Below are 26,295 nucleotides of genomic sequence, written 5' to 3'. Positions count from 1 at the left end.
CATGTTGCATATTGTAATGAATTGTCAACAATGGCCATTTCCTTTGACTCGATTGTGAATATTTTATATTTGCGGGACATGTCTGTAATTATTTCTTGTTTTAGTTGTTTTCCTAGCTCTGTCAACTTCCCGGATAGTTCATCCAATAATTCATTGTATATATTTTGCTCACCTCACTGAACTGTTGACTAATGCTGTTCTTGAAATTGTTAAATGCTTGATTTTGGTGTGTAAACTGTTGTCCTGTACGCTTAAGCTATTGTTACATTTTCTTGAAATTTCCTTTTTATTTTTATTTTTTATTTTTTTCCCCCAAAAAATGAAATTGTCTTTATCGGTACTTTCCAATTAAAATAGATTTAGCTGTGTATTCACTAATGAACCTGATTATTATTTGACACAGTCTTACAGAATTTGGTGACTTATCTTGCAATTTAATGATGACTTTACACAAATTTTTGTCGTTCCTGTAGAAATGCACTTTCCGTAAAGGATATCAATTGGAAGGAAAAGAGATTATCTGCTGCCAGAGAGACGGCGCCAAGTGCGGCCACATAAGCATACAGCGTAGCGGCTTCCTATCTTTACTGCTGAAATAGGCATTCCTGGCATGTCTCGTTTGTAGGCAGAATTTAATTTTAATTAGTTCCTTCAATATTTTTGCGATTCCAAATCTCACAGGCATGTAACAAATACAACGAAAATTCCATTAGTTTCTCGTAACAATAATATGAACTTTTATCTCAACAATTGAAAGGTCTGTTCGTATTTCACTTGGCGCAGTCCTGTCACAGTCGCTATTGAACAGTGGCAGTTATGTGGGTGGGCATAAAATGGAAACTGATTAAAAATTGTTGTTTGAATAACTGAAAAAAAAAATTGATTCGAAAGAATAGTTGAAAGAAATTGAAAGGTAATTTATAAACCTGTACACATATCCTGGATGAACTTTAACTGGTACTAATATCAGCAAACCTTCAATGTCAATACATTAAGTTCAATATTCATACTTTGAGTTACCTACTGCTTCACATTAATTCCATTGCGCATAGTCCTGATTATAACAGTGCCAATGCAGGATTGCTCCTCCTTTGCTCGTGCATATTCCTCTTGTGTGCTTCGAACCTCCTGATGCAGGATTCTCGGCACGGGCGAAATTATGAACAGACAGGTGTGGTCAATGTGAATTTACCAATAAAAGTTTACTCTCCTAATAATTTTTTCTAACACTTTTAATGTGCACTTGAAATACACATTTTTTTAAACAATACTGGTATGACGGATCTAATCATACGTCCGCCCGCTATCTCTGCTACAAAACAAGTCGTTACTTTACCTTTACCTTTGGCTTTGTGTGTATATATAGCTTACATGTAAAAAAGAAAAGAACGAAGAAAGAAAAAAATAGCATGATTCATCATACAGTATTCAGTATTGGTTCTTGACCACTAGACACTGTAACATGCTTTTAAATACAAAGATTAGTCAAAAGTTAACATACAACTTTTCTGTTCAAGATCCGTATATTTTTCAGCTGCCCGAATCATAATTACGTTGTAGGGAATTTATGAATGGTATACAAACAATTTTGGAAGTTTCGTAACATTGGTCAGCCGTCACCATATTCATGAAGCGATTCCATCCAGGCAGTGACACACACAGTCTGACTACTTCCCATAAAGCCACATCAAATCACAAGCTGAAAGTACAGTTCTGCTAGATAGTGAATGCTTTTCTTCAATGCCGACCAGTGTGGCAGATCGGTTATAGGCCCTTCAGTCTGGAACCACGCGACCGCCACTATGGTCGCAAGTTTGAATTCTGCCTCGGGCATGGATGAGAGTGATGCCCTTAGGTTTGTTAGGTTTGAGTAGTTTTAAGTTCTAGGGGACTGATGACCTCAGATGTTAAGCCCCGTAGTGCTCAGAGCCATTTGAACTATTTTTTTCTTCAATGTACTCATTTACTGTTTGCAATCCATAGTTCTTTCTTTTTTTGAATACTTCCATCTCAGCAGGATTAATTTGTGCCAATAATTGTTCAGATGAACTTTTTGTAGCACATAGAATATATTGGACTAGGACCACAGAGATGCTTGGAGTAACAGATAAAATTCCTCCAAATTCATGAAATGTACCTTGTTCCTTCAACATGTTAATGTTGAAGTCAGCAATGTCAAGTGTGAATTGAGAGAATGCGGTCTTCTTGAGCATGCATTTGGGTGAAGCACAGCAGATAGCTCAAGTTTAGAAATCTCATCGTAACTTGAAGAAAATTCCAGAGGTGATGATATATTTACAAGAAGTAATGATCCAAATCATTTACATAAAAACAATCTACTCCAGTAGAAGTGATGACAAAAATACTCATGGTCCTACCAAGGATCTCACTGAGTGTGACAATGCAACACACTTCTTCCTCCATCCATCCATTCTTTTGTTTCAGAACCACACTTTTCATGAAATAAAGAAGGTAGTATTACAGATTCCACATTCTGAAATAAGTCAATTGAAGGTGTATGTGTACTGTTGTCATAAACTTGAGAACAAATGTCTTCTACAGTTGTCAGCTGCAACCCTGAGATTTAGAAAATGATCTTCTTCCAAATTACTTTTCCTTTTGCTGTAACAGTTATCAGTGATAATTTTGTAATCAGTCTTTTTGAAACATAAAACTTATGTTTGGCTGTGCACACCAGGGAACAATCCATCACCTCCATTTTTAACTTTTGCTTTTATGGTTCTAATGCCTGGATGAAATTCTGCTTCAGTTTGGGTAACAAAGTCTTAAAATGAAAGCTGGTACTCTTCAGAATTCTCTTCATTGATGTTACTGCTGGTTGGTGCCGTCTTTTCATTCCAGTAGGTACTCTACTGTACAATTTTTTGAAGCGTGGTAAATGGTATGCTGCATCAGCTGCTACGAAGTCAGTTCCCTCACATAGAGTGGAAATGCCTTGAAGTATTTCCCGTGACCAGTGGTCCCCTCGTGGCACTGACAGTATTCAGAATTTATTCTTCCATGAACAGTTTTCCACTGTCGTGTGTGGCCAAAGGGCATTGTTTCTGTGTTTCATCAAAATCCTTAGGAACACCTCCACAGATGAAACGGTGATCGTTGAAACTGAAAACATGGTCATTCAATGATCGTGTGTGGCCAAAGGGCATTGTTTCTGTGTTTCATCAAAATCCTTAGGTACACCTCCACAGATGAAACGGTGATCTTTGAAACTGAAAACATGGTCATTCAATGATCTGAGGGACGGACTACGTGCAGACTGGAAAGCCTCTCTTCGGAGATAAACTGCTATCAGCTTGTCATTATTATATCTCATTTGGCACAAAGAATGAACATAGACTTCGTTCATGCTGTTTAGAAAGTCAGAATGTAATGTTAGTTAACACCTTTTTAGTCAAATCAAGTAGTCTATTTACAGATCTCTCTTTCACTAACGACTTTTCGGCTTCACTCACTTTCAGCACAGGTGAAGCACGCAGCCCGATGTGAATCCAACATTTTGAACAAACAAGCATGTACTCCCATACAGCATAAACACAAAGCAATTAAATAGTAATGGATGGAAACTCTACAAAACTCTAAGTGCTGTCCAGTGGAAAGTGAGAATGCTGGAGAGGGGGGAGAGTGAGGGAAGAGGAAGAAATTGTCAACAGTGGGTCAACAATTGAAATGAAATAAGATGTATTTTTAAACTGTATTTTGTTGAAATATAAGTAAATATAAAAGTGTTGAAATTTTTTTCCCAGAAATCAGATGAATCTAATGAAGTACATGAATAAATTGCATAAATTAGAGCCTAAAGATGATACTACTTTCAGTAATACTATTTTTGGCTGAAGGTGGTATTTTCAGTTTAGAGTCCACTTTCACTATTAATTAAACATTTCTCAGTGTGAATAGCGAGTAATTACAAATATTTTGTTTTACTCTTCAAGAAAATTAAATCCTGTACAACATTGGTTGTTCTGCAGTGTGCACAAAACTGCATTTTAAAAAAAAAGTTACTAATGCAAAACTTCTACTTATCTAATTGTTTGTGATTTCTTGACTTTTTCAGTAGCTGTTCAGAATTTTCCAACATGTTGTGTATGAAACTTGCAGTAAATTTCCACTCTTTAAAATTATATTTTGTCTAAAATGCACTGGAAGTGAGTGGCTAAGGTAAAACGGAAAAAGTGCCATTTCTTGGCAATTTTTTTCAAGATGGTAAATAACACGTGGGCAGTAGAACGTCTAAAAATTGAATTTTTCACGAGAGTGGTAATACATAAAACATGCTTGAAAATAAAATTACTCCACCTTTTGCAACCCAACCCCTTTTTCAAAGATACCTCTACTGGGCTCAAAATGTTGCTTAGAAACACATTCATAAGAGCAACTTTGTTTCCCTGAAAGTGGAAAAAAAGTTACTTGCACTTGAGAAAAATAATTCTGTGAATGGGAAGGGTGTTACTGAAGTAAAAACAAAAGTATAATAATGTCAAAGGATCCTGTTTGGGACTGAAAGGAAAGGGGGAGGGGGCAAAGGACATATGTAGTTAAAGGATGTTGAGGGCTCTCATCCTCACATATAGTCCACTCCATACCTGCATCAACATATAGTCTGTGCACTTATTCTTGTCACCTTGGCTTTATCCCAAATAAACAAAATCCTGAGGAGATGAGGTGCTATCTGGGTGAAGCATTGCTCTAGAGCATCGGTGCCCTCAGTACCATTGTAAAATTGTTCAAATTGTGATATACTCCAGATGATTTTTGTCTCATTCTGGAAGAAAACATATTGATCCAATTTTGAAATTTATTTGATTAGCTCAAGTTATCTTCCCCTGAAAATTGCACAGGGGTCACAATTATTATACAAAAGTGTGCCATAATTGCTGCTCTGACTGTGATAACCAACTAGTGTTGAGAAAAAATCTGCTTCACTAATATAAAACTTCAATGAGGTGTACGGAACAAGTAATGTGTTTGGTGCAGCCATAATTGAATTTGTGAGTTAAAGTACCATGCATACTGTTTGAATACAGGAGAGATGCAATTTTGTGGAAACCCCAGTAGCTCATTGTGGAAATTTTAGTTGCAGTAAGAATGTCATCCATGCTCCTGGATGATGTTGCTTTTAAAACATCCATTCGGGAAAATATAATGCGTAGACAAGGATCAAAGCAGTGCTGAAACTTGTTACTGACAAATCTGTTTGCTGATTTAAGTTGCAGTTCTTGACATTAATTAAACTCACTACTTCAGATTTTGGAATTTATTCTGTCTGTTATAAATCGTGCTCAGGAAAAGTAGTTTATAAATGCAAAAATTGATGTTCTCTGACACACTTTCATTTTTTGTTTGCAGTGTGTGAATAAGTAATTCATTGTAACTGAAGATATTACTGTAGAAACTAGATGGTTGATGCAAATAATTTTATCATTTCTATTTTTGTATATTTTATTTTGATGTGAGCTAATACAATTGTTGGTGGAGTTTGTGTAGTTTGGTATGATATAGTACTACACAGAATAATTCATGATGCTGTACTTTCTGTCTTAAGACATTATTTTAATAATGAAAGTAAAGATACGGACCAGTGTAGTAGTCGCCATGATGATGATGATATGTTTTTTAAAATGCTTTTGATGCTAATCTTTTATTTCATCAAATGTAGGATGTACTGATTCTGAATCAGTTTCTAAGATCTGATGGCTGCATGCTGCCAAGGAGGATTACAGGCCTTTGTAAAAAGCAACAGCGGAAAGTCAGCATTTTGGTTGCAATGGCTCAAAAAGCAGGTAAAGTAACTTTGCGTATAGTTAAATGTCCACTGGTACAAAATAAAATCTATATCATATTAGTTCTGTGGTTTAATTTAGTTTCATTTGTTTATTTATTTCACCTAGTGAATTATGTGCTTCAGACCCTGTCTTACATCTAAGCAGACATCCTTAGTACAGAGACACTGCAATGTATAAAGTGAAAAAGCTGTACATAGTAATAGTTATAATCCTCAGTCTCCATTGTGTTCTGTAATTTTCTTATAAAGGGATGTTCCCACAAGGGCCAAAGACCCTTGGGGTGTGCGCAGCAAGTGTGGGGCCCTGAGCCATTGCAACAGTTTTCCCTCCCTTCCCTGTGCTGCCCCCCCCCCCTCTCTCTCTCTCTCTCTCTCTCTCTCTCTCTCTCTCTCTCTCTCTCTCTCTCTCTCTCTCTCTCTCCTTCTCTTTCTTTTCAGACTGAGTGTCATGTGAAGTGTTGATGCTGACTTGGCTGCTTCATAGATTTTGACACGAATGGATCCCTATGCTTCCTTCCCATGTACTCTACTACTCCTGCCAAAGAACCAATGGTGTAGTCAATCTGATGGGGTGAGATCATTTTGAACACACTCACCTATAGCCCCTAACAACGTGTGGCTCACATGGTCAATTCCTGAGTAGTTGCCGATCTCTATGATCAAAAGAGCAGACACCTTCCCTTTTGGGGCATCAGGACTCTGAACAGCGACAGTTGAGCCAGTTTGACATTACTGTAACTGATTGACATCTGTGTAGATAGTGTCATACCTTGCAAATGAAGATAATTACTTGTTCCAGATGATGGCCATGTAGAACTGCTACCTCAGTAACTGGAAAAAGAAAATTTAGTGTTGAATCCTACAAATTCAAAGCATTTTCTTCCACAGCTGTGTCCTGTGACAAGGGCAGGCTAGGAAATGAGGATCAGTACAGTTTATTCAGTATTTAGAGTATTTAGTCTGTATTAGAACAGATAGATTCCTTCATAACAAACCTGCTGATTTTTTGGAGAATATCTGATATCAATTAGGCAAAGTAGCCACTATCAAAAAATGCAGAATAAATCCTTATTGACAGAACCACAACCGAAACACAATCTCAAGCATTTTGAGACTGCACAGAGTTATGAGATATCAATGTCACAATTACTCCATACAAAAGCCTTAATATGACCATCTTTCACAGAGACCTAATGTTCCAATCTAATGAAGAACTCAGTACAAACCTGTAGTGCTGTGGCATTAATTTTGTATGGTGCACACAAAGAGCCCAAAGGAAAACTGGACTGACACAATACAATGGCATTTAAAGGACACTTTTTAATGGAAAGAGTAAGAGGTGTGACATGAAGTCTTTGTGAACAAACTGCCTGGACGACCACCTTACGTAGTTCCAAGTTTGTCAAATTTTTAAGCAGAAAAAGAAAATACTGGAGTATACCATACCTTTGCCTGTCATACTTTGGAGACCCAAATAAAATATGGTTTTACCCAAGTGATGTAATCACATATTTTGATAAGGTTACAGCTGGTATCTCTGATGTTCCAAGCTGTAAACTGCCTACTTGATTAGTAAACTATTTGAGAGAGAAATTATCACCCCATTTGGACACCGCTCATATCTTGTCCGTGACTGCCCTGCTGCTTATGGAGCCAGAAACCCTCCATTCTTCTTCGGCATTGCTGGAGAGGAGGTCACACCACTGTAATGCCACACTCATGTATTTTAACCAACTTAAGTAAATAAGTCAGCAGAAGAAAGGGGTAAAAGCATCAGTTGAGCAGCTACGCCAGGATTTTATCCTTTGGTGATTATAGGGACCCCAAAACATTTTAGTGCCACTCAGGGTACCTTTTCTGCCATTCACATAACACTCTGCAGCCCTAGAATTGCACCTGTAGCACAGTGGTATGTCCGCACAGAAATGTCAGGAGCGGACGTATGACTTGCATGAATTTCTTTTTGTGGCCTGTTCATTGCTTTTATTTATGCCTGTGATAGCCTGACTGTGACATACGATGACTGTGATCCAGAGGCATAATAAATACTAGGAATAAATCAGTCCCCTTAAATTCTCAGCAAAGTAAGATTTTAGCTGCAGACCTGTATTTGTATCACTCATAATAAGAACTATCTTGTAATGTGACATGAGGCTAATTAGGATGATTATATTGACCAGTTTTAAGTAGATTATGAATTACTCCAGGTATAAATTTTTGATTCAACACTTTTGAGAAACACTAACTCTCCTTCTCATTCACTATTAACATGCAGTGTACATAATATCTTTGGTTTTAATCATAGTGGACATATGCACCCATACCACTCCCAGAAAGAGCAGTACAATCCACATTTAGAAGTGTGGTGGTGGTGGTGGTTAGTGTTTAACGTCCCGTCGACAACGAGGTCATTAGAGACGGAGCGCAAGCTCGGGTGAGGGAAGGATGGGAAAGGAAATCGGCCATGCCCTTTCAAAGGAACCATCCCGGTATTTGCCTGAAGCGATTTCGGGAAATCACGGAAAACCTAAATCAGGATGGCCGGAGACGGGATTGAACCGTCGTCCTCCCGAATGCGTGTCCAGTGTGCTAACCACTGCGCCACCTCGCTCGGTATTTAGAAGTGTGGAACCTGAGAGATGATTTGAGTTGGAGATGATGATCAGTTTCAGCCACATCTCCAACAGCAGAATTTTTGGGAAGTTCTGCTAGTAGGGTAGGTCATATAACTTAACGCATATAACTTAACAAAGTAAAGTGTTATATTGTGAATTGCTTGTTGACATGGGTGACAAGCAGCTCACAGGTATGGTAGTCCCAAGCAGGCTGACCTAAATCACCTAGAAGGGCGTCAATGACCTGCATTTGCTACACTAGGCATTCCTTGTGGGTGAACAAAGTTGCAGTCATCCAGATGTTTGCTATCATCTATATGCTTTGAGGAATGACAGGCTGACTAAAAGAAAATGTCAAAAAGGAGTTGAATGTGCAATGTTTAGAAGTAGCATTCAACAAAATGGAATGATAGCTGCTGCTGTGAATGCTTCTATCTTTTGTGAGCAGCGGTTCCCTGAACTGCATCATGTTAATTGTTCACCTTTTTCTTAAGGATTAGAATATTCAAAATCTGTTACGCTAACAGCTCAGACAAATTATTTGAATCCAAACAGTGTAATATCTACTCCGTCATTTAAGACCTCAAATAATATGTGCAATGCAGTGTATTATCACAGTGAATTGTCTTATACATTTGTTTCTGAATTCTACTGAAAAGAAGGAAACAAACAAGGCTGGCTGTAAAATACCTGTGCCCACAAATATTGTCATGGAATATGGTGCCTATGTACCTTTGTATAAATGCGAATAACATGTCATTTGGCAACTACCAATAGTTCACTCTTGTATATTCTGCCGTTGCTTGCGGTCTGTACTGTCAAACTAAGAGTTGTGAAAATGACTTTTTATATGTCTTCGGCAACCAGTGAGGTTACTGAATCTGAGAAAGGTGACATAGTGGTTAGAGCAGAAACTGAAGTCATTGTGAGAGATAGAGTGCTTTGTTTCTGAAAGAAGTCTAAACTTGTTTTGGCTCTATTAATCTTCAAGGAAGTCTGTGGTTCAGTATATTCTTTTAATTGAACACTTGCGTTACCTTACACTTTTATTGAGCTCTAACATTTCTGTCATCCAAGCTGGTGGGTATAATAAACAGGACGCTCATACCAGTTTCTAAATTATGCAACTAGTACCTGATAATTAGCAACCATAAAGATAAAAAATGTAGCAACCACTAGAGATCGGAAATGCACTCCATGAATTCACTTTAGACTCGTCAGTGGGTCCTCTAACGTAAAACTCCACGTGATCAGAGATTCGACTTGCAAATCTCCGCTGCTGGCTCTGTAACTGACAACATGCCACTTGAGACTGTAGTCAGATGCAATTTATTGTGCCAATGCAGAAAGGGAATTGAGTACATGAGAAATTTCAGCATTGCTGCTAAACACACGTTATTACAATGACGACTATCTATACATAGCATAACTTAAGTCTCCCTGCCACAGTTTTCTGTCTGTATCTGAAGAATAATCTCAGAAACTACTGTAGGGATTTTGAGACAGTTTCACAAACTGGTAGACTGTTTTTACAAGGATGATTTATGTATATAATGTGTTACTGCTACACCAAACAAGTTGTCTGAACATAGATAATTAGTGACACCCATGCGAATCTGGGAAGGGTCGCCCAATAACCAAGTCCAAGGCAATAAAAGTATTAGACGGTTTCTCTGAAAAGTATTAAAATAAATGTAGAGCAGTCATCAAAAAATTACAGAAATAATTTAGGCTTTTCTAGGAAATCATTATAAAGGATCATTAGATTTAAGTAACATAATATCATAATATTACTTTTAATATCTGAGTAGTAGCAGTATCAGTTAATCTAAGTTAGAAGTATTTAACAGATCATTGTTACTGTGAACCAATAAAATGTCATCCACAAAATTAGGGCCCAAACGAGTGCGAAATTTGGTAACAACCAAACTTGCAGCACTGAAGTTCCTCTCATTAGACTCACTCGATGCTGGAATACAGAATTTGCTCCTAGCTACATGTGCCAGAGACATTACTGTCATTTCATGTTGTTTTCACCGTCCATGAACATCAGTTTCCGCCTTTGCACCCTTTCTGTTAGCAGCAATTGAGAGGCACAATAATAATTCACGATATGTGTACATGCTGTTTAAACTTCTTGCATACTTCTGGAACTTATATGGCTCAGCAGTTTCGATGGGCCTGGTGTACTTTCATGTGAACCATGAGTAACTAGAAAGAACTGATGTTGCACTTTGTAGCAACATTCACTTGTAATCATGTTCCATGAACAAAGAATATTAGGAATGTATAGTTGTTCACTCACCTGAAATGTTTGCACACAGAGCACCAGTCTCTTTGAAGACATTGGCTCTGTCTTCAGTGCTCATTATCTAAAAATCATGATGTGGGGGCCACAAAAATGCTGCGATCTTGTGGTACAAGTGCAGTTGGATCCTATCATTGCTTCCATCCATGTAACTTCTTCATCTTAATTAAAGTATTGCCATGGCAGTCCGCAGCTCGTGGTCTCGCGGTAGCGCTCTTGCTTCCCGAGCATGAGGTCCCGGGTTCGATTCCCGGCGAGGTCAGGGAATTTTCCTGCCTCGAGATGACTAGGTGTTGTTGTGTCGTCTTCATCATCATCATTCATCCCCATTACGGTCGGAGGAAGGCAATGGCAAACCACCTCCACTAGGACCTTGCCTAGTTAGGCGGCGTGGGTCTCCCGCGTCGCTCCCCTACGCTCTGTAAAGAAGTATGGGACTCATCATCATCATCATCATCATCATCATCATCACTAACTAATTCATTGGGGCCCAAGTGATCATCCAGAAGTTTACATTGCCAAATAAGTACTAAATGGAGAGTTGGATAGTTGTCACATTCTACACTGAAGAGCCAAAGTAACTCGTACTTCTGCCTAATATAATGCAGCCCCCTCCCCTCCTGAACACGCACACAGAAGTGTCCCAACATGATGTGGCATGGACTTGATTAACAACTGAAGTAGTGCTGGAGGGAATCGACACCATGAATCCTACAGGGATGTTCATAAATCCGTAAGAGAATGAGGGGGTGGCGATCTCCTGTGAACAGCATGTTGCAAACTATCCCAGATATGCTCATTAATGTTTATGTCTGGAGAGTTCGGTGGCTATCGGAAGGGTTTATACTCAGAAGAGTGTTCCTGGAGCCACTCCGTACCAATTCTGAATATGGGGGGGAGGGGGGGGGTTGCATTGTCCTACTGGATTTGCCATAGTCCATCGTAATGCACAATGGACATGAATGGATGCAGGTGATCAAACAGGACATGTTCGAATGTGTCACCTGTCAGTCATATCTAGACATATCAGGGGTCCCATATCACTCCAACTGTATGCGCCCCACCCCATTATAGAGCCTCCACCACTTGAACAGCCCCCTGCTGACATGTAGGGTCCATGGATTCATGAGGTTGTCTCCATACCTGTACATGTCCATCCATCTGCTCGATACAATTTGAAACGAGACTCGTCCGACCAGGCAACATATTTCCAGCCATCAACAGTCCAATGTCAGTGTTGATGGGTCCAGGCGAGGCGTAAAGCTCTGTGTCGTGCTGTCATCAATGGTACACGAGTGGGTCTTTGGCTCTGAAAGCTCTATCAATAATGGTTCATTGACAGGTTCGCACCCTGACACTTGTTGATGGCCCAGCATTGAAATTTGCAGATGGGTTGCACTTCTATCACGTTTGAATGATCTCTTCAGTGTCCGTTGGCCCCATTCTTCCAGGATCTTTTTCTGGTCACAGTGATATGGGGGATTTGATGTTTTACTGGTTTTCCTGATCTTCACAGTACACTCGTGAAGTAGTTGTACGAGAAAATCCCCACTTTATCGGTACTTCAGAGAAGCTGTGTCCTATTGCTTGTGTGGAGACTATAACACAATGTTCAAACTCACTTAAATGTTGATAACCTGCAATTGTAGCAGCTGTAACCGATCTGACAGTTGCGCCATACACTTGTCGTCTTATATAGGCATTGCCGACAGCAGTGCTGTATTCTGCCTGTTTACATATATCTGTATTTTAATATGCATGCCTATACCAGTTTCTTTGACACTTCAGTGTACGTCGCTACTAGCTTCTTTGAATGGCATGAGGAACATGGCAACTTATTTAGGGTATGTTCATTTATATTCTTAAGTCTGCTTAACTCTTTTGTGGGAGTAATTCTGTAACCTCAGTCAAAGTATCAGAAACTGAAACTACCATGTCTAACAAACTGTTTGATCGACTTCAATGTCTTGTCTGGGATTTTGTGTGCCGCTTTGAAAAACCAACTCTCTTACAATGTGCCACTAGTGCTTTACGCGAGTTAATTGTCTCGCCTGCATGAGTTACTTGTGGCTGCAATGTTAGAAACTGTGACTTAAAAGTATGTTTGACATAATGTTAAGACCATCACAAGTGCAAGGAAGTCATGTGATGTATTTCAGAGCTGCCATTGTATTAAAACGTTGATCTGTTATGAAAGGTACTGAATTCATTAAGACCTCTGAAATTATCAAGGACTTGAAACAGCAAACAAGCTCTGATAAAATGTTAACTCCTGTCGTTTCCTTATCAGGAAATAGCTTGGTAAACAGTACTCTGTTGTCTGTGTGCCATGTTTCACTAATACGAGGGTAGGACCCAAAAGTAACGGGAATTGGACTGCGTTGGGGAGGGAGAAGGGGGAACCCATTGTTCGACCAGGTGTCCATTAGTCACGCCCCCTGAGCTAGTATGCAAAGTTGCATCACTGTGAGTGTATCGGTTCACCCACGAGTTTTTTTTACTAAAACAACTTCTTCCATTTCGGCGAAAACATGATGGCAGGTTGTCCAGATCAACGCGCGGCTGTGAAATTTTGTTTCCTGTTGGTGAAATTGGCCGCTGAAGCTATTGTACTGCTTAAGGCTGCTTATGGGGATGCTGCTGTAAGTAAAAGCAGAGTCTATGAGTAGTTTTCACGTTTTAAAAATGGAGAAATGTCAGTTGAAGATGAATCTCATTCAGGTCAAGAAGTGACAAAAATGTCGACAAAATCAATGCTCTTGTTTGTGGAGACCGTACCCGAACCATTGATCAAATCTGTGAGATGTCTGGAATTTCTTCTGGTTCAATTCAGAGGATTTTACCTGAAGATTTGCACATGAGAAGGGTTACAGCCAAATTTATCCCTCGCCTTTTCCCAGATGATCAAAGGGAGCATCAACTTCAGGCTTGTTTTGAGCTTAAAAATCAGCTCAAAGAGGACCCTGAATTTTTTTCCATGGTGATTACTGGTGATGAATCGTGGTGCAATTGATACAACCCCAAAACAAAGCATCAGTCAAGCCAGTGGAAGACAAGTGACTCTGCTGGTCCTAAAAAAAGCTCGCCAAGTGACGTCAGCCATCAAGATAATGCTCATTTGTTTCTGGATTGCAGAGATGTTGTGTGTGTGGAGTTCATTCCCACAGGTCAAACTGTCAACCAGAATGTTTTTACAGGGTTGACGGAGAGTATCCAGAAGAAAAGGGCAGACCTTTGGACCACTGGTGACTAGTTCTTCCTTCATGACAACTCGCCGGCCCACACCACCCTCTATGTGAAGCAGTTTTTGACCAAAAATGGCATGATACTGATTTTCTGCCCTCCACTGTGGAGGCGGTAAAACAAAAATCGTGGAAGGCATAAGGAACATCCTGATAAGTTAAGTTAAAAAAAAGTTTTGAACAGTGGAAGGATCATTTGAAGAAGTGTGTTGTGGTCAGTGGAGAAGTGGTGTAAAAATTTGGTGTAAAATATTAAGAAATAAAGATATGAGGAATTTTCTGTCCCCCCCCCCCCCTCTCTCTCTCTCTCTCTCTCTCTCTCTCTCTCTCTCTCTCTCTCTCTCACACACACACACACACACACACACACACACACACACACACACCATTGTAGTGGATACAGTCACTGTAGTGTATGTTATTTTGTGTTTATCCTCCTCCACATATCAGTTTGGAAAGAGGCTCTTTTGTCAGTAATAGCAGCAATAACACATGGAACCAGCACTTTTTAATAGTGACTAACCATAGTTGGGTGAGGTAGTATAGCCTCCACATCATTACAGCCCACTTTCGTTCCTACAGATATGAGTGGTTGCACTACCTTTCTGAAATTAGAGCCATGAACTACACTGAATGGTCTAATATCTTTGGAGCAACAAGTGCCATTGAATCACAGATATCATCCTTTCCGGTTGCAGGGATGCAAGAATGAGGTTGATGTGTATCCTGTTTTCTTTTGATGGAACCATGTATGTTTCCTCATGGAGGAAGTGGAATAAACAAGGATACAACCATTTTGTTTGTGTTGTACAAACGTTGTATGTTTTCCATCTGCAGCATACACAACAGCTTCAGACTTTTTCGGGAGTTCACTCTTTCTCTTCTGGAGCACATTTGAAATTATCTACACGCTATCAAATAATTTTCGTTCTACATTCTGTACAGTCCCAGAAGTTGCAGCTTCATCAGAGTCTGTCATTTCCTTCCTATCAGTGCTACACAGCACAGCAAGAACATGCACTCAGCTTCAGAGTTAAGTCACAGCTAAACTTACACACCTGTACACTTCAGAAAGAAGGAACAAGTCAATGAGTATGAAGCAACTGCAATCCCACCTTCTCAGACTTGTCCTACTCACAGAACTACAGCAGGAACAAATGTATTGGGTGCAACACTGAAGTAACAGCAGCACCTTGATAGCTAGTGTATACAACCCGCAACATTGGACCTTTAATAGCTTTGTTACTGATCTCTAGCAGCCACTAGATGGCACTCACAACGATGTAAAGACATATGCCCATATGGTTCTTTGGAAGTCTCCAGATGGAAATAATTTTAACCAAATTAATAAGTTCCTAATAGATGTAAGACATCTGTTCAGCCTAATCTACGTTTAAAGACTATAAAATGCTAGTGTCTACGCTGACCATTACCATGTAATAACAACATTCAGAAGTTGAATATCTAATGCAAGGAACATACATGGCCTCGTGCAAGAAAATTTTGCATTAACAAGCTCAAGGAAACCTGGCAAACTTTCCTGACAGTGAGAGTATTGAGGAAATATGGAAGAACCTAAAAGACACCCTGACGAAAGCTCCTGGCGAAGCTTTAGGAAAAGTAGATTGGACCATATCTGATGGCTGGTTTTATGAAGTGAAGTGTGTACACAAGAGGATGCACAGGTGTTCCATACCCAAAGATCTGTAGAAGATTATAGTAGAGTAAGAAGAGAAGGAAAGAAGCTGCACAAAAGAGTATAAAAGCAAAGAACTGGAAGAAATGGAACAGCTCATAAGGGATGAAAGAGGCGATAGCTTTAAATAAGAGCTGAAAGGGGTTTAAGCCTAGGATGAATTTATGTAGACAGGCAGGTGGCTCTGTCTTTTGTAGTGATGAAGCCATATGTAAAAGATGGGCTGGGCTCAACACTGAAAAATTGCTGAATGGGGGTTAGCTGAGAACCAAGGAATATTACAAACCTTGAACACAAGGAACATGGAAAAAAGTAGCAGCACCAATTGCTGAGGAAGTGGAGGTGGCCTTCAAAAGCTGAAGAAAAACAAGGCCCCAGGAATGGTATTATTAATGTAACTGATTAAAAATGCAAGAAAGGAGTTTGTCAAACATTTCCATAGGCTTGTAATTAAGATTTGAGTAGATGGAAATATTCCTGATGAATGGAATTTAGGTATCATATAACCAGAAAGCAATAAAGATGATACAGTGGTGTGCTCTCACTATAGGGACTTTGCCTATTACCTACAGCATTTAAAATATTCTCCAACATCCTCTTTAGTAGGCTTTCGCACCCTATGTTGAAAAGGTTGCTGACTATCAATGTGGATTTCGTTAAGGGAGATCTACCTTTGATCAGATCTTAATGATATGCTTAATATTAGAAAAATGTGAAGGAGTTGGCATTATTATACATCACGTTTTTATAGACTTCAAATCAGCATTCAGAATTATTGACAGAGGGGAGGTGTCTATTGCAGTGGGGAAGAGAGAGAGAGGGGGGGGGGGGGTTCCTAATAAATTTATTGCCATAGTTAAAGTAACTATGGAAAACACAAGGAGTCTAGATAAAATACAGAAAATGGTGGGTGCCAATATAAGGGAGACTATCCTGTACAAATCAGGAAGATACTGACACATACAGAAGATATTGATACAACTGAAATAACACTAAGAGGCATGAAAGAAGGCTTTAAAGGTCGTGAAAGAGCTCCTAAAAGATGAACCTACAAATAAGTGAAGGGAGAAATAAGTACATGCCTGTAATTAATAAAGATTGTCATAAAGAGCCCTGTTCATAGTAATGGATTCCTGTAAGTTTTAAGTCGTGTATAGTTGCACTTACCTCGGATCAGAAGTAAACTGTAAGAACAATCTTAGCTCTGAAACACGAAACTGAATACTGTCCACCTCAGCAAACATCTGCCATCTGATCTTCTGTTTGTGAAAAACAAAGTTCCATTGTATAAAATTTTAGTGAGGCTGGTTCTAACATAAGAAGCTGAAACATGGACACCAACAAAATTTGGTGAAAAAGCAGCTTTGATATGTTTTAAAGGAAGGTCTTCAGACAAATTAATGGGCCAGTGAAAGAAAATGGTGTCTGGAGAGAGAGATTCAGCTACTAAGTACATAATCTATATAATGAGTGAGACATTGTCAGCTACATTAAGATTAAAGTGTTGGAGTCATCAAGCAGTGTACTGGGAGGAATGTGTCAGAGAGGACATAACGAAAATTGGAATTCAGCTGTTGTGCCAATGATGGGTGGTGATATGGTTTGTTGGTGTCACCATCAGTACACATATAGCTAATATTCAGTAACAGACAAATGTGATGAAAGGCAAAGATTCCACAGAAGTAAGACAGCTCTAATAATAATTGCCTCAACTTGCAGTACATAAAACTTTCTCATCATAACAGTCACTACATATGTTAGACAAAATTATTCAATTGGATAGATATAAAATCTAATCACCAAATGGCAGCAGAAGACACATACAAAAGGAGATTGTAACTGGGCAAGCTTTCGGAGCCAGTGGCTTTTACTTCAGGCAGAAGAGTTGAAGGGGGAGGAAGGGGGATGTAGGAGAGGGCTGGAGAGGTCAAGGAAAAGGGGTAGATTTAGGGAAAGTGACCTAGAACCATGGGTCAGGGGAGACTTACCACACTGGATGAGAAGTAAAGACTGATTGTTGGGGACTACATCAGAAGAGATTTGAAAACATTTGTTAGTGTTAAATAGGTGTCTGTGAAGATAGGATATATCAAGACTATTGTTAGGGCTGGCAGTAATAAATAATTAAGACTACCACATAAAGAGAATCGATTTGGAAGGAGATTGGCCACATTCGCTATAGGAACTGTACTGTAGTCATGAGAATTCCCTCACAGTTGGTTGTGTGGCATCACGTATCCTTACAGGCATGTCAGTGTTTCCTTTAGTTAATGCAGAGTACATTCTGAGGACCATACTAACATTTTTTCACCAGAATGCCACATTTCTTACATGAGAAATTGGCATCCTGTAAGTTCGGTATAATAATTTCGTAGCAGGCGCATGGAAGTCAAATCTGAAATCTTTTACCACAAGAAAATTGATAAAACTGTTGCAAAAGTTGTTCACAGCAAGTGATGGAGATACACACATACATTAAATCTCTCTCTGTTTATAAGTTGAAGTCACCTTTTCATGTCCGTGTGTATGTGCAGGCTAATTTCAGAAACTGCTGTAGGGATGTAGTTCAAGTTTTCACTAATAGATACACTGATTAACAAGCTAGATTTCTGTATATAATTTATAAATACATAATTATTTATAAATATTTTGTACAGACTGTCTGACTTATGATGAATGAAAGTTGCATTGTGAAAACGGTGGCATTGCCATCTACCATACAGCTGCCCTAACGTGAGAGAGCAGCAGTGCATTGGGAAGACAGCAAACAAAACCTGATTTGAATGTGGTTTGTTGATCTAGCGGCGAATCATGTGGTTCGAAACTGAAAGGTTGTGGGATGAACCTCAGCTGGGTCACTTTTTTTTTTTTCACTCTGCCTTTTAACTTAACATTCACCTCTCAATGATATGGAGATACACATTTTGAAATATGCTACATTTTCATAATACCAACTACTGCATACCTCAGATTAGCAATCACAGTTTGCACTCTTAATTCAGTGCAAATTCTTCGAACAACAGGCAGTGGGTTACTCAGATTTGAAGTGTCGTAATAAATATGACCAACAACGTAAAGGTAACCAACTCATCATTAGGCTGCTATGTGTGACTTACAGTATGAAATAATCAAATATTTAACCAATAGTTCCCTAGCAGTCATTTGAAAACAACTGCAAAGTGAAAGAACGTGCAAATCCAAAAATGTGGTTTTAATTTTTGTGCTAAAAGGAAAATGTTTTCCGATAAACTAGTTCAGCAATTTTGTTTGGTTTACATACAGTACATTGTTTGTGCAGCAGATTACTGAACTTTAAATTTGCTGCTTTCCTTGAATCAAACGAAGACTAAGAGTCGATTCTTTGCGCCAGCACATTTAAGTAGTTTGCCATAAAGAGAGCAAATTCAGCAATGAATCTCAACAATGCATCACTGTGATACTCAGCTTTATAAGATGAGTGCTGGACGCGAACAGAACATGTACAACACATGTGTTTTTGGTTATTTTTTCTTTTATTTGTGTCACCTCAGCCTGCCTCAAATACATATTGTATCACCCGCACACATGTACACCCATGATCCGCAAAGAATATTTGTTTTTTATCAGCATATTATTTACATCATGATGTTCTCCCATTTTGCCATAATGTATCACTCCAAATGTCAATTGAATGAGGAACACACAACCCTCGTGCCTTCTGACAACTATCCTGGTGTGTTTTGCATACATTGTGTAATTTATATGAAAGTGATGATATTCACTGACTTAATGTTGTTCTATGAATTTTATGCCTAACTGTATGGAGTCACCCATAAACAAATCATCTGGCCATAGATACCTGAAGGTACCTGTTCGAAGCCAGGCCAGGTTGCTAGTAAACAATAATTAGGACTTTTTTAAAATTTTTAAATCTGCAATACTGAATCATTTATAGGTTGTGTGATTCGCAACTATTCCATGTTAGTACATTCAAAAATTTGCTAGAAAAACATCCGCACAGTTAGCCTACAGCATAATGATGATGTCAATATGTCTTAGAGATACGCAATTAGCATGCATCTAATGTTTTCATTTCATTATGTTACTTTTATTATTTTTGTGTGCATTTGACCCGCCGCCTCTCTCTCTCTCTCTCTCTCTCTCTCTCTCTCTCTCTCTCTCTCTCTGCCGGCCGCGGTGGTCTCGCGGTTCTAGGCGCGCAGTCCAGAACTGTGCGACTGCTACGGTCGCAGGTTCGAATCCTGCCTCGGGCATGGATGTGTGTGATGTCCTTAGGTTAGGTAGGTTTAAGTAGTTCTAAGTTCTAGGGGACTGATAACCACAGCAGTTGAGTCCCATAGTGCTCAGAGCCATTTCTCTCTCTCTCTCTCTGTCGTTCCTCTACTGCCCTCATTCTCCAATCTCTTTTCTCTATCCCTCATGTCGCATTTTCTCTACCCCCTCACCTTTTTGTACACCCTTCCCTCGCATTTTCTCTACCCCCTTCCCGTTTTCACTACCTTGCTCCCCTGTTTCCTCTGTCCCTCCCTCCCGCCCCTCCCCGTTTCCTCTATCCCTCCATCCCACCCCCCCGTTTCCTCTATCCCTCCATCCCACCCCCCCCCCCCCGTTTCCTCTATCCCTCCCTCCCGCCCCCCCTTTTCCTCTATCCCTCCCTCCCGCCCCCCCTTTTCCTCTATCCCTCCCTCCCACCCTACTGTTTCCTCTATCCCTCCTTCCCACCCCCCACCCCCCATTTCCTCTATCCCCCCCGCCCCCCCCATTTCCTCTATCCCTCCCTTCCACCCCCCATTTCCTCTATCCCTCCCTCCCACCCCCCATTTCCTAAATCCCTCCCTCCCTCCCCCATTTCTCTATCCCTCCCTCCCTCCCTCCCTCCCTCCCTCCCTCCCTCCCTCCCTCCCCCGTCTTATCTGCACACTCCCCCCAAATTCCACCCTCTCCCCTGTATTTCTCAAGTGCCTCGACCTGCCTCACAATTCCTGATGCCCCCCTCCTCGCAATTTCCGAAGCCCCCCCCCCCCACGCCCTCCTCACAGTTCCCCATGACCTCCCCCCCTGCCATCCTTGCATTCCCGACGCCCCCCGCCCGCCCTCCTCGCGTTCCCGACGCCCCCCGCCCGCCCTCCTCGCGTTCCCGACGCCCCCCGCCCGCCCTCCTCGCGTTCCCGACGCCCCCCGCCCGCCCTCCTCGCGTTCCCGACGCCCCCCGCCCGCCCTCCTCGCGTTCCCGACGCCCCCCGCCCGCCCTCCTCGCGTTCCCGACGCCCCCCGCCCGCCCTCCTCGCGTTCCCGACGCCCCCCGCCTGCCCTCCTCGCGTTCCCGACGCCCCCCGCCCACCCTCCTCGCGTTCCCGACGCCCCCCGCCCACCCTCCTCGCGTTCCCGACGCCCCCCCCCCGCTCTCCTGCCCGTTCCCGACGCCCCCCCCCCCCCGCCCTCCTCGCGTTCCCGACACCCTCACCCCCCCCCCCCGCCCTCTTCACGATTCCAGACGCCACCGCCCTCTAAACGATTCCTGACACCGCCACCCCCCCCCCCCTCCGCCCTCTTCGCGGTTCCCGATGATGCCCCCCTCCCCGCCCTCTGCTCGATTCCTGACGCCCCCCAGCCCTCCTCGCAATTCCCAACACACACTCCCCTGCGTTACTCAACTGCACCCCCCAGGCCGCATTTCACAACTGCCGACACCGTCACTTTCCTGACCACCCTCCCCACATGTTTCGCAATGGCCCGCTCCCCGCCCTTGGTCCCTCATTGGCATCCCCGCCCTTGGTCCCTCAGCATCCCTCTCCCAAACACCGCTTCTCGACAAACCGCTGCCTCCGTTGTTTCTTCACTACCCTCTTATTTCTTGACTCGCCTCTGCTCTTGCTGTACCCCACTCAATCTCTGTGCCCTGCCTTGTGCCACCACCTCCCTGCCTCGCTCCACACTCCACCTACCCCGCTGTCCCCTACCACACTAACAAATTGTCATCCCACCCACCAATTCCCTACCCTGCCCTTCCTCCTACTTTTCTACCCCACACCTTCATACCTTATCCTTACTTTTCACCTCACCCCAACCTCTCCAATCTCTCCCTACCCTTCTCCTTTCTCCCTACCCCACTTCCCCTGTCCACTCAGGCCTCCCCCCCCCCTCTCTCTCTCTCTCTCTCTCTCTCTCTCTCTCTCTCTCTCTCTCTCTCTCTCTCTCTCTCTCTCTCCCCCCCCCCCCCCCCCCTGTTGATCTACCTTTTGAGAGGACTGCTGCAGTTGTTATTTTGTATGCTTGAAAATTTATAATAGAGTAATCAAATGTTTATACTGATCTATTTATGTCGTCACAGGTCTCATGCCAAACCTGGCACCATTGAATAGCAAACGTGACCCCAAACGGCGATCGAAGTGGAAGAAATTTAATACATACTTTGATGAGTCTACTATAAAGTTCAAGTACTAAGCAACAGAAAACAGTAACATCTGTATAGTTTTAATGTACATCAAATAAATCAATGATACATGTTTAAGTGTTGCTGTTGTGTTGTCGTATGTTGAACCCATGAGACCTAAAGTTATGAACCTGACACAGTACTGTAACAACTCAGTTTTTATTTTGAGATTATATGAAAAAAAATTATTTTCTTTTTAATCTAAGAAAAGTGCGTAATGCTGATAATGTTTTTTATCAACACATATAAAATAAATTAACTGGAACACCAAATGTCTTAGCATTGTCACAGTAAATGCCAATATGGTCTGTCCCCTCCCCCCCCCTCCCCCCCAGACAAGTTTCTGTTGGCTGACTTTTATTCTATCATAGGCTACTTCCATATAGACCTCTGAAAAAACTGGTGCTTGATAGATCTATAGAGGTTTCAAAAAGAAAAAGAAAAAAAAAAAACAAAAGAAAAAAATAGATTCAACGTGAAGAGATCCTAGTTAAAAACTAATTCAACTTGCAGTTGTGACAAGGTGAACTGACAGCTGTAACACTACAATAACCCAAAGGCAGCAGCAAGGCAAAGATGGAATTTCTAGGAATTGAAGGTATTTAGGTCCAGTATGTGAAGTGAAGAGGACTTGGAGTTTGGAAAATCAAACAAATCTTTACATTTAAGGACCTACCTCAGATTGTTGAAAGGTTCCCACAGAACAAGGCGAGATGTCTTTTACAGGAAGTTCATAGAGAATCTTGAGAGAATAGTTCATCATTGTAGGCAAAGAACTGGATGACCCAGTCAAATGGGATGTATGTACATACGTTTTTTAATTAGGAAGCAAGTTTTATTCAGCAGTCATATCTACATTTCCTCATACCTTAAGGAAATATTTTTGTAATTTTACATCAGTTACTTAACATTTCTTCACTGTTTCATTACATAGTTCTTAGAATAATTTTCACTATTTCAAGTCTTTGGAACAGTTGAAAAATATATATTTCAATTGACAGATAGTATTGAACAATGAGAGAAAATTAAGTGAAATTACTTTATGTAGCTGTCTGCTGTCATTTTACACCACCCCCATTCATGAAAATGCAGAAAATTTCCTGTAAAAACTATCCTGTTCTTGAGTCCCGAGTGTTTTTTGTTATTTATGACTAAACTACCAGCCAGTCAATATTTAAAAATAGTCCTCACATCAATATCAGGCTCTTTCTCAAGCATAATTATGGAACACACTTCAAGCTTAAGTTACCCTTACTGCCAACTCTGCACTGGCATACATTGGTCTGTGATATATTTACCATTTGTTTACTAGAATGCTTGATAGATCGACACACAAGTTATCAAAGTACTGCTTCTTTTTCTCCACCCCCTGCCCATTCAGATGCAACAGAACATATTGATGCATTACTTTTATCAGACTGCTTATATGCTGTGCCTCCAACAATGTAGTGTTGTGCTGGAGAGCAATTATTTGTAGATACTGGTTTGTTTTCTGGAAATTCACAATAAATTATTGCAAAGTTTTTGAGAAAATGTAGACCCCTCATAAACAGAGGTATGGCAAATGCTTACCTAGATGAATTTATAACCAACAGCACGAACTGCAGTTAACACAACTGAGAAAATAATATTGATAATTGTAGCCATAATACAATCCATTGTCACACGATTTTATTGGATACAAATCTGCCATTACGTAAAGTGATTTCAACCATTTCTCTTTGGTTGTTGGTGATATATACATCTGACCTGGGGTATCCATTGTTTCACCACATTACCAAGGTGAATGCTGAGATTATTTCATTGAGAAAGCTGTGACTTCTTCCTGCTGCATTCTTTGCCTAAGCCAATCGAAGTTTGAACATGTTTATGTATGTATATACATGGTCCAGTCACATTAATATGACCACCTTATCAGAATCCTGAATAACCACCTTTTGCATTACGGACATGCAGGAAGTGTGTTAGTGTTGTTCTGGAAGGTACTGACAGGGATGTAGAACCATGCCAGCTCCAGTGCCATGGCCAGCAGTGTTAAGTTTAACGATTGAGGATCTGTGGCATGGACAGACTAACCAAGGTAGCCCCATCACCGATTCTTGATTGGGTTTAAATCCAGGGAGTTTGGTGGCCAGGAGAGTATGATACACTCGTCCGGCTTCCCTTCAGTCCACACATGTACACTGTGAGCAGTGTTACAAGTTACACTGTCCTGCTGGTAGATGCCATTGTGCCAAGGAAAAATAAACTGCATGTAGAGGATAGATACATGCTTGTGTTGACCCATCGTACCTTCCAGAATGATGAGATCATCAAGGGAGTGTCATGAAAACATTTCCCAGGCCATAATGCTCACTCGCACAGGCCTCAATCCTTCAGACAGTTGTTACAGGGGCATATATCCAAATGGCCATTTGCCTAGTGGAGCATAAAATGTGATTCATTTGAAAAGGCACTTGCTGCGGAGTCCCATACACAGCAATGTTCGCTGGACAGTCATTGTGAAGACACTGTTGGTAGCCTCCTGGTTCATGGGGTGGTCAGTTGCTCAACAGTTGCATGTCGTGTCTCCGTAGCTGTCTTTCAGCCCTGTCATCTGTGGCCCGTGACGCACTCCAGATATCTTGGCGCTACTTTTGAGTAGTGCTATTTAGCCATGCGCCTTATACTTTAACCATGGCAGCATACAAACAGTTTACAAACTTAGCTGTATCTGACTTCTTCGCTGTAGGCCTGATAGTTTCTATCACCATCGACCAAAGAGAAATGGCTGAAAATCACTTTACTGTCATGGCAAATTTGTACCTAATAAAACCATATGACAATGGATTGTATTATGGCTACAATTATCAATATTATTTTCTCAGTTGTGTTAAGTGCAGTTCGTGCTGTTGGTTATAAATTCATCTAGGTAAGCATTTGCCATACCTCTGTTCATGAGGGGTCTACATTTTCTCAAAAACTTTGCAATAATTTATTGTGAATTTCCAGAAAACAAACCAGTATCTACAAATAATTGCTCTCCAGCACAACACTACATTGTTGGAGGTGCAGCATATAAGCAGTCTGATAAAAGTAATGCATCAATATGTTCTGTTGCATCTGAATGGGCAGGGGGTGGAGAAAAAGAAGCAGTACTTTGATAACTTGTGTGTCGATCTATCAAGCATTCTAGTAAACAAATGATAAATATACCACAGACCAATGTATGCCAGTGCAGAGTTGGCAGTAAGGGTAACTTAAGCTTGAAGTGGGTCCATAATTATGCTTGAGAAAGAGCCTGTTATTGATCTGAGAACTATTTTTAAATCTTGACTGGCTGATAGTTTAGTAATAAATAACAATAAAACACTTGGGACTCAAGAACAGGATAGTTTTTACAGGAAATTTTCTGTTTTTTCATGAATGAGGGTGGTGTAAAATGACAGCAGACAACTACATAAATTAATTTCATTTAATTTTCTCACATTTGCTTCATTGTAATGTGTTATATTTTCAGTTTTTAACAATATTGTTCAATATTATCTGTCAATTGAAATATATATTTTTCAACTGTTCCAAAGACTTGAAATAGTGAAAATTATTCTAAGAACTATGTAATAAAACAGTGAAGAAATGTTAACTAATTCATGCCCCTTTGGATGTCAGATAAATCATTCCATTTCTGCATTATGACACTTGCTGTCCATGAACAATTGTTGTACGGTGACAATGAACATAGTTGGTGGACACATGAAAGTGACTGGACTGTGTCATTTAAGATTAAATGGGACCACTCACAGACTAACAGGAGCATTGATTCATTGACAGGCAAGCATTAAAAAGAAATAAAATGTCGTCTTTCGGAATAAATTCTTTGCCCAGTTAGAACACACAGACTCACATACACGAACGTGCAGGCTCAAGCTGTGCAGTTGACATTGGTACTTTCACAGGTGGCGTTGCCTCTGATGTGGTCCTGTGACAGGACTGGAGAAGGAAGTACTGGCTGGGTGGATTGGGTAGGTCTTGCACCCAGGAGTCCCACAGGGATATGACACCTGTGGCAAGCAGCTGGGGTAGGAGCTGCGTAGGAATAGACAGGGATGTCGTATAGGCTGGGTTGGGTGGGCTGTGGAATACCAATTTTAGAGGCATGAGAGAATCTTGGGTAGGATGTTCCTCATTTCTAGGCATTATAATAGATAATCAAAGCTCT

The 26,295-nt window shown here is 40.8% G+C and overlaps 1 protein-coding gene across 1 annotated transcript in view; it reads left to right on the top strand.

The window, feature by feature from the left end:
- Positions 1–22,175, top strand: part of LOC126263123 (39S ribosomal protein S18a, mitochondrial) — a 76,547-nt gene extending 54,372 nt beyond the window's left edge. Inside the window, exons 3-4 of the mRNA XM_049960142.1 lie at positions 5,678–5,801; positions 21,996–22,175. Of these exons, the coding sequence (XP_049816099.1) occupies positions 5,678–5,801; positions 21,996–22,108 (237 nt within the window). The 3' untranslated portion in view covers positions 22,109–22,175. The remainder of the gene's footprint in view (positions 1–5,677; positions 5,802–21,995) is intronic.
- The last annotated feature ends 4,120 nt before the right edge of the window (positions 22,176–26,295 follow it).

The sequence above is a fragment of the Schistocerca nitens genome, chromosome 1 (genome assembly GCF_023898315.1).
Source record: "Schistocerca nitens isolate TAMUIC-IGC-003100 chromosome 1, iqSchNite1.1, whole genome shotgun sequence".
NCBI classification, from domain to species: Eukaryota; Metazoa; Arthropoda; class Insecta; order Orthoptera; family Acrididae; genus Schistocerca; species Schistocerca nitens.
This window is presented reverse-complemented; position numbering and strand designations above follow the sequence as displayed.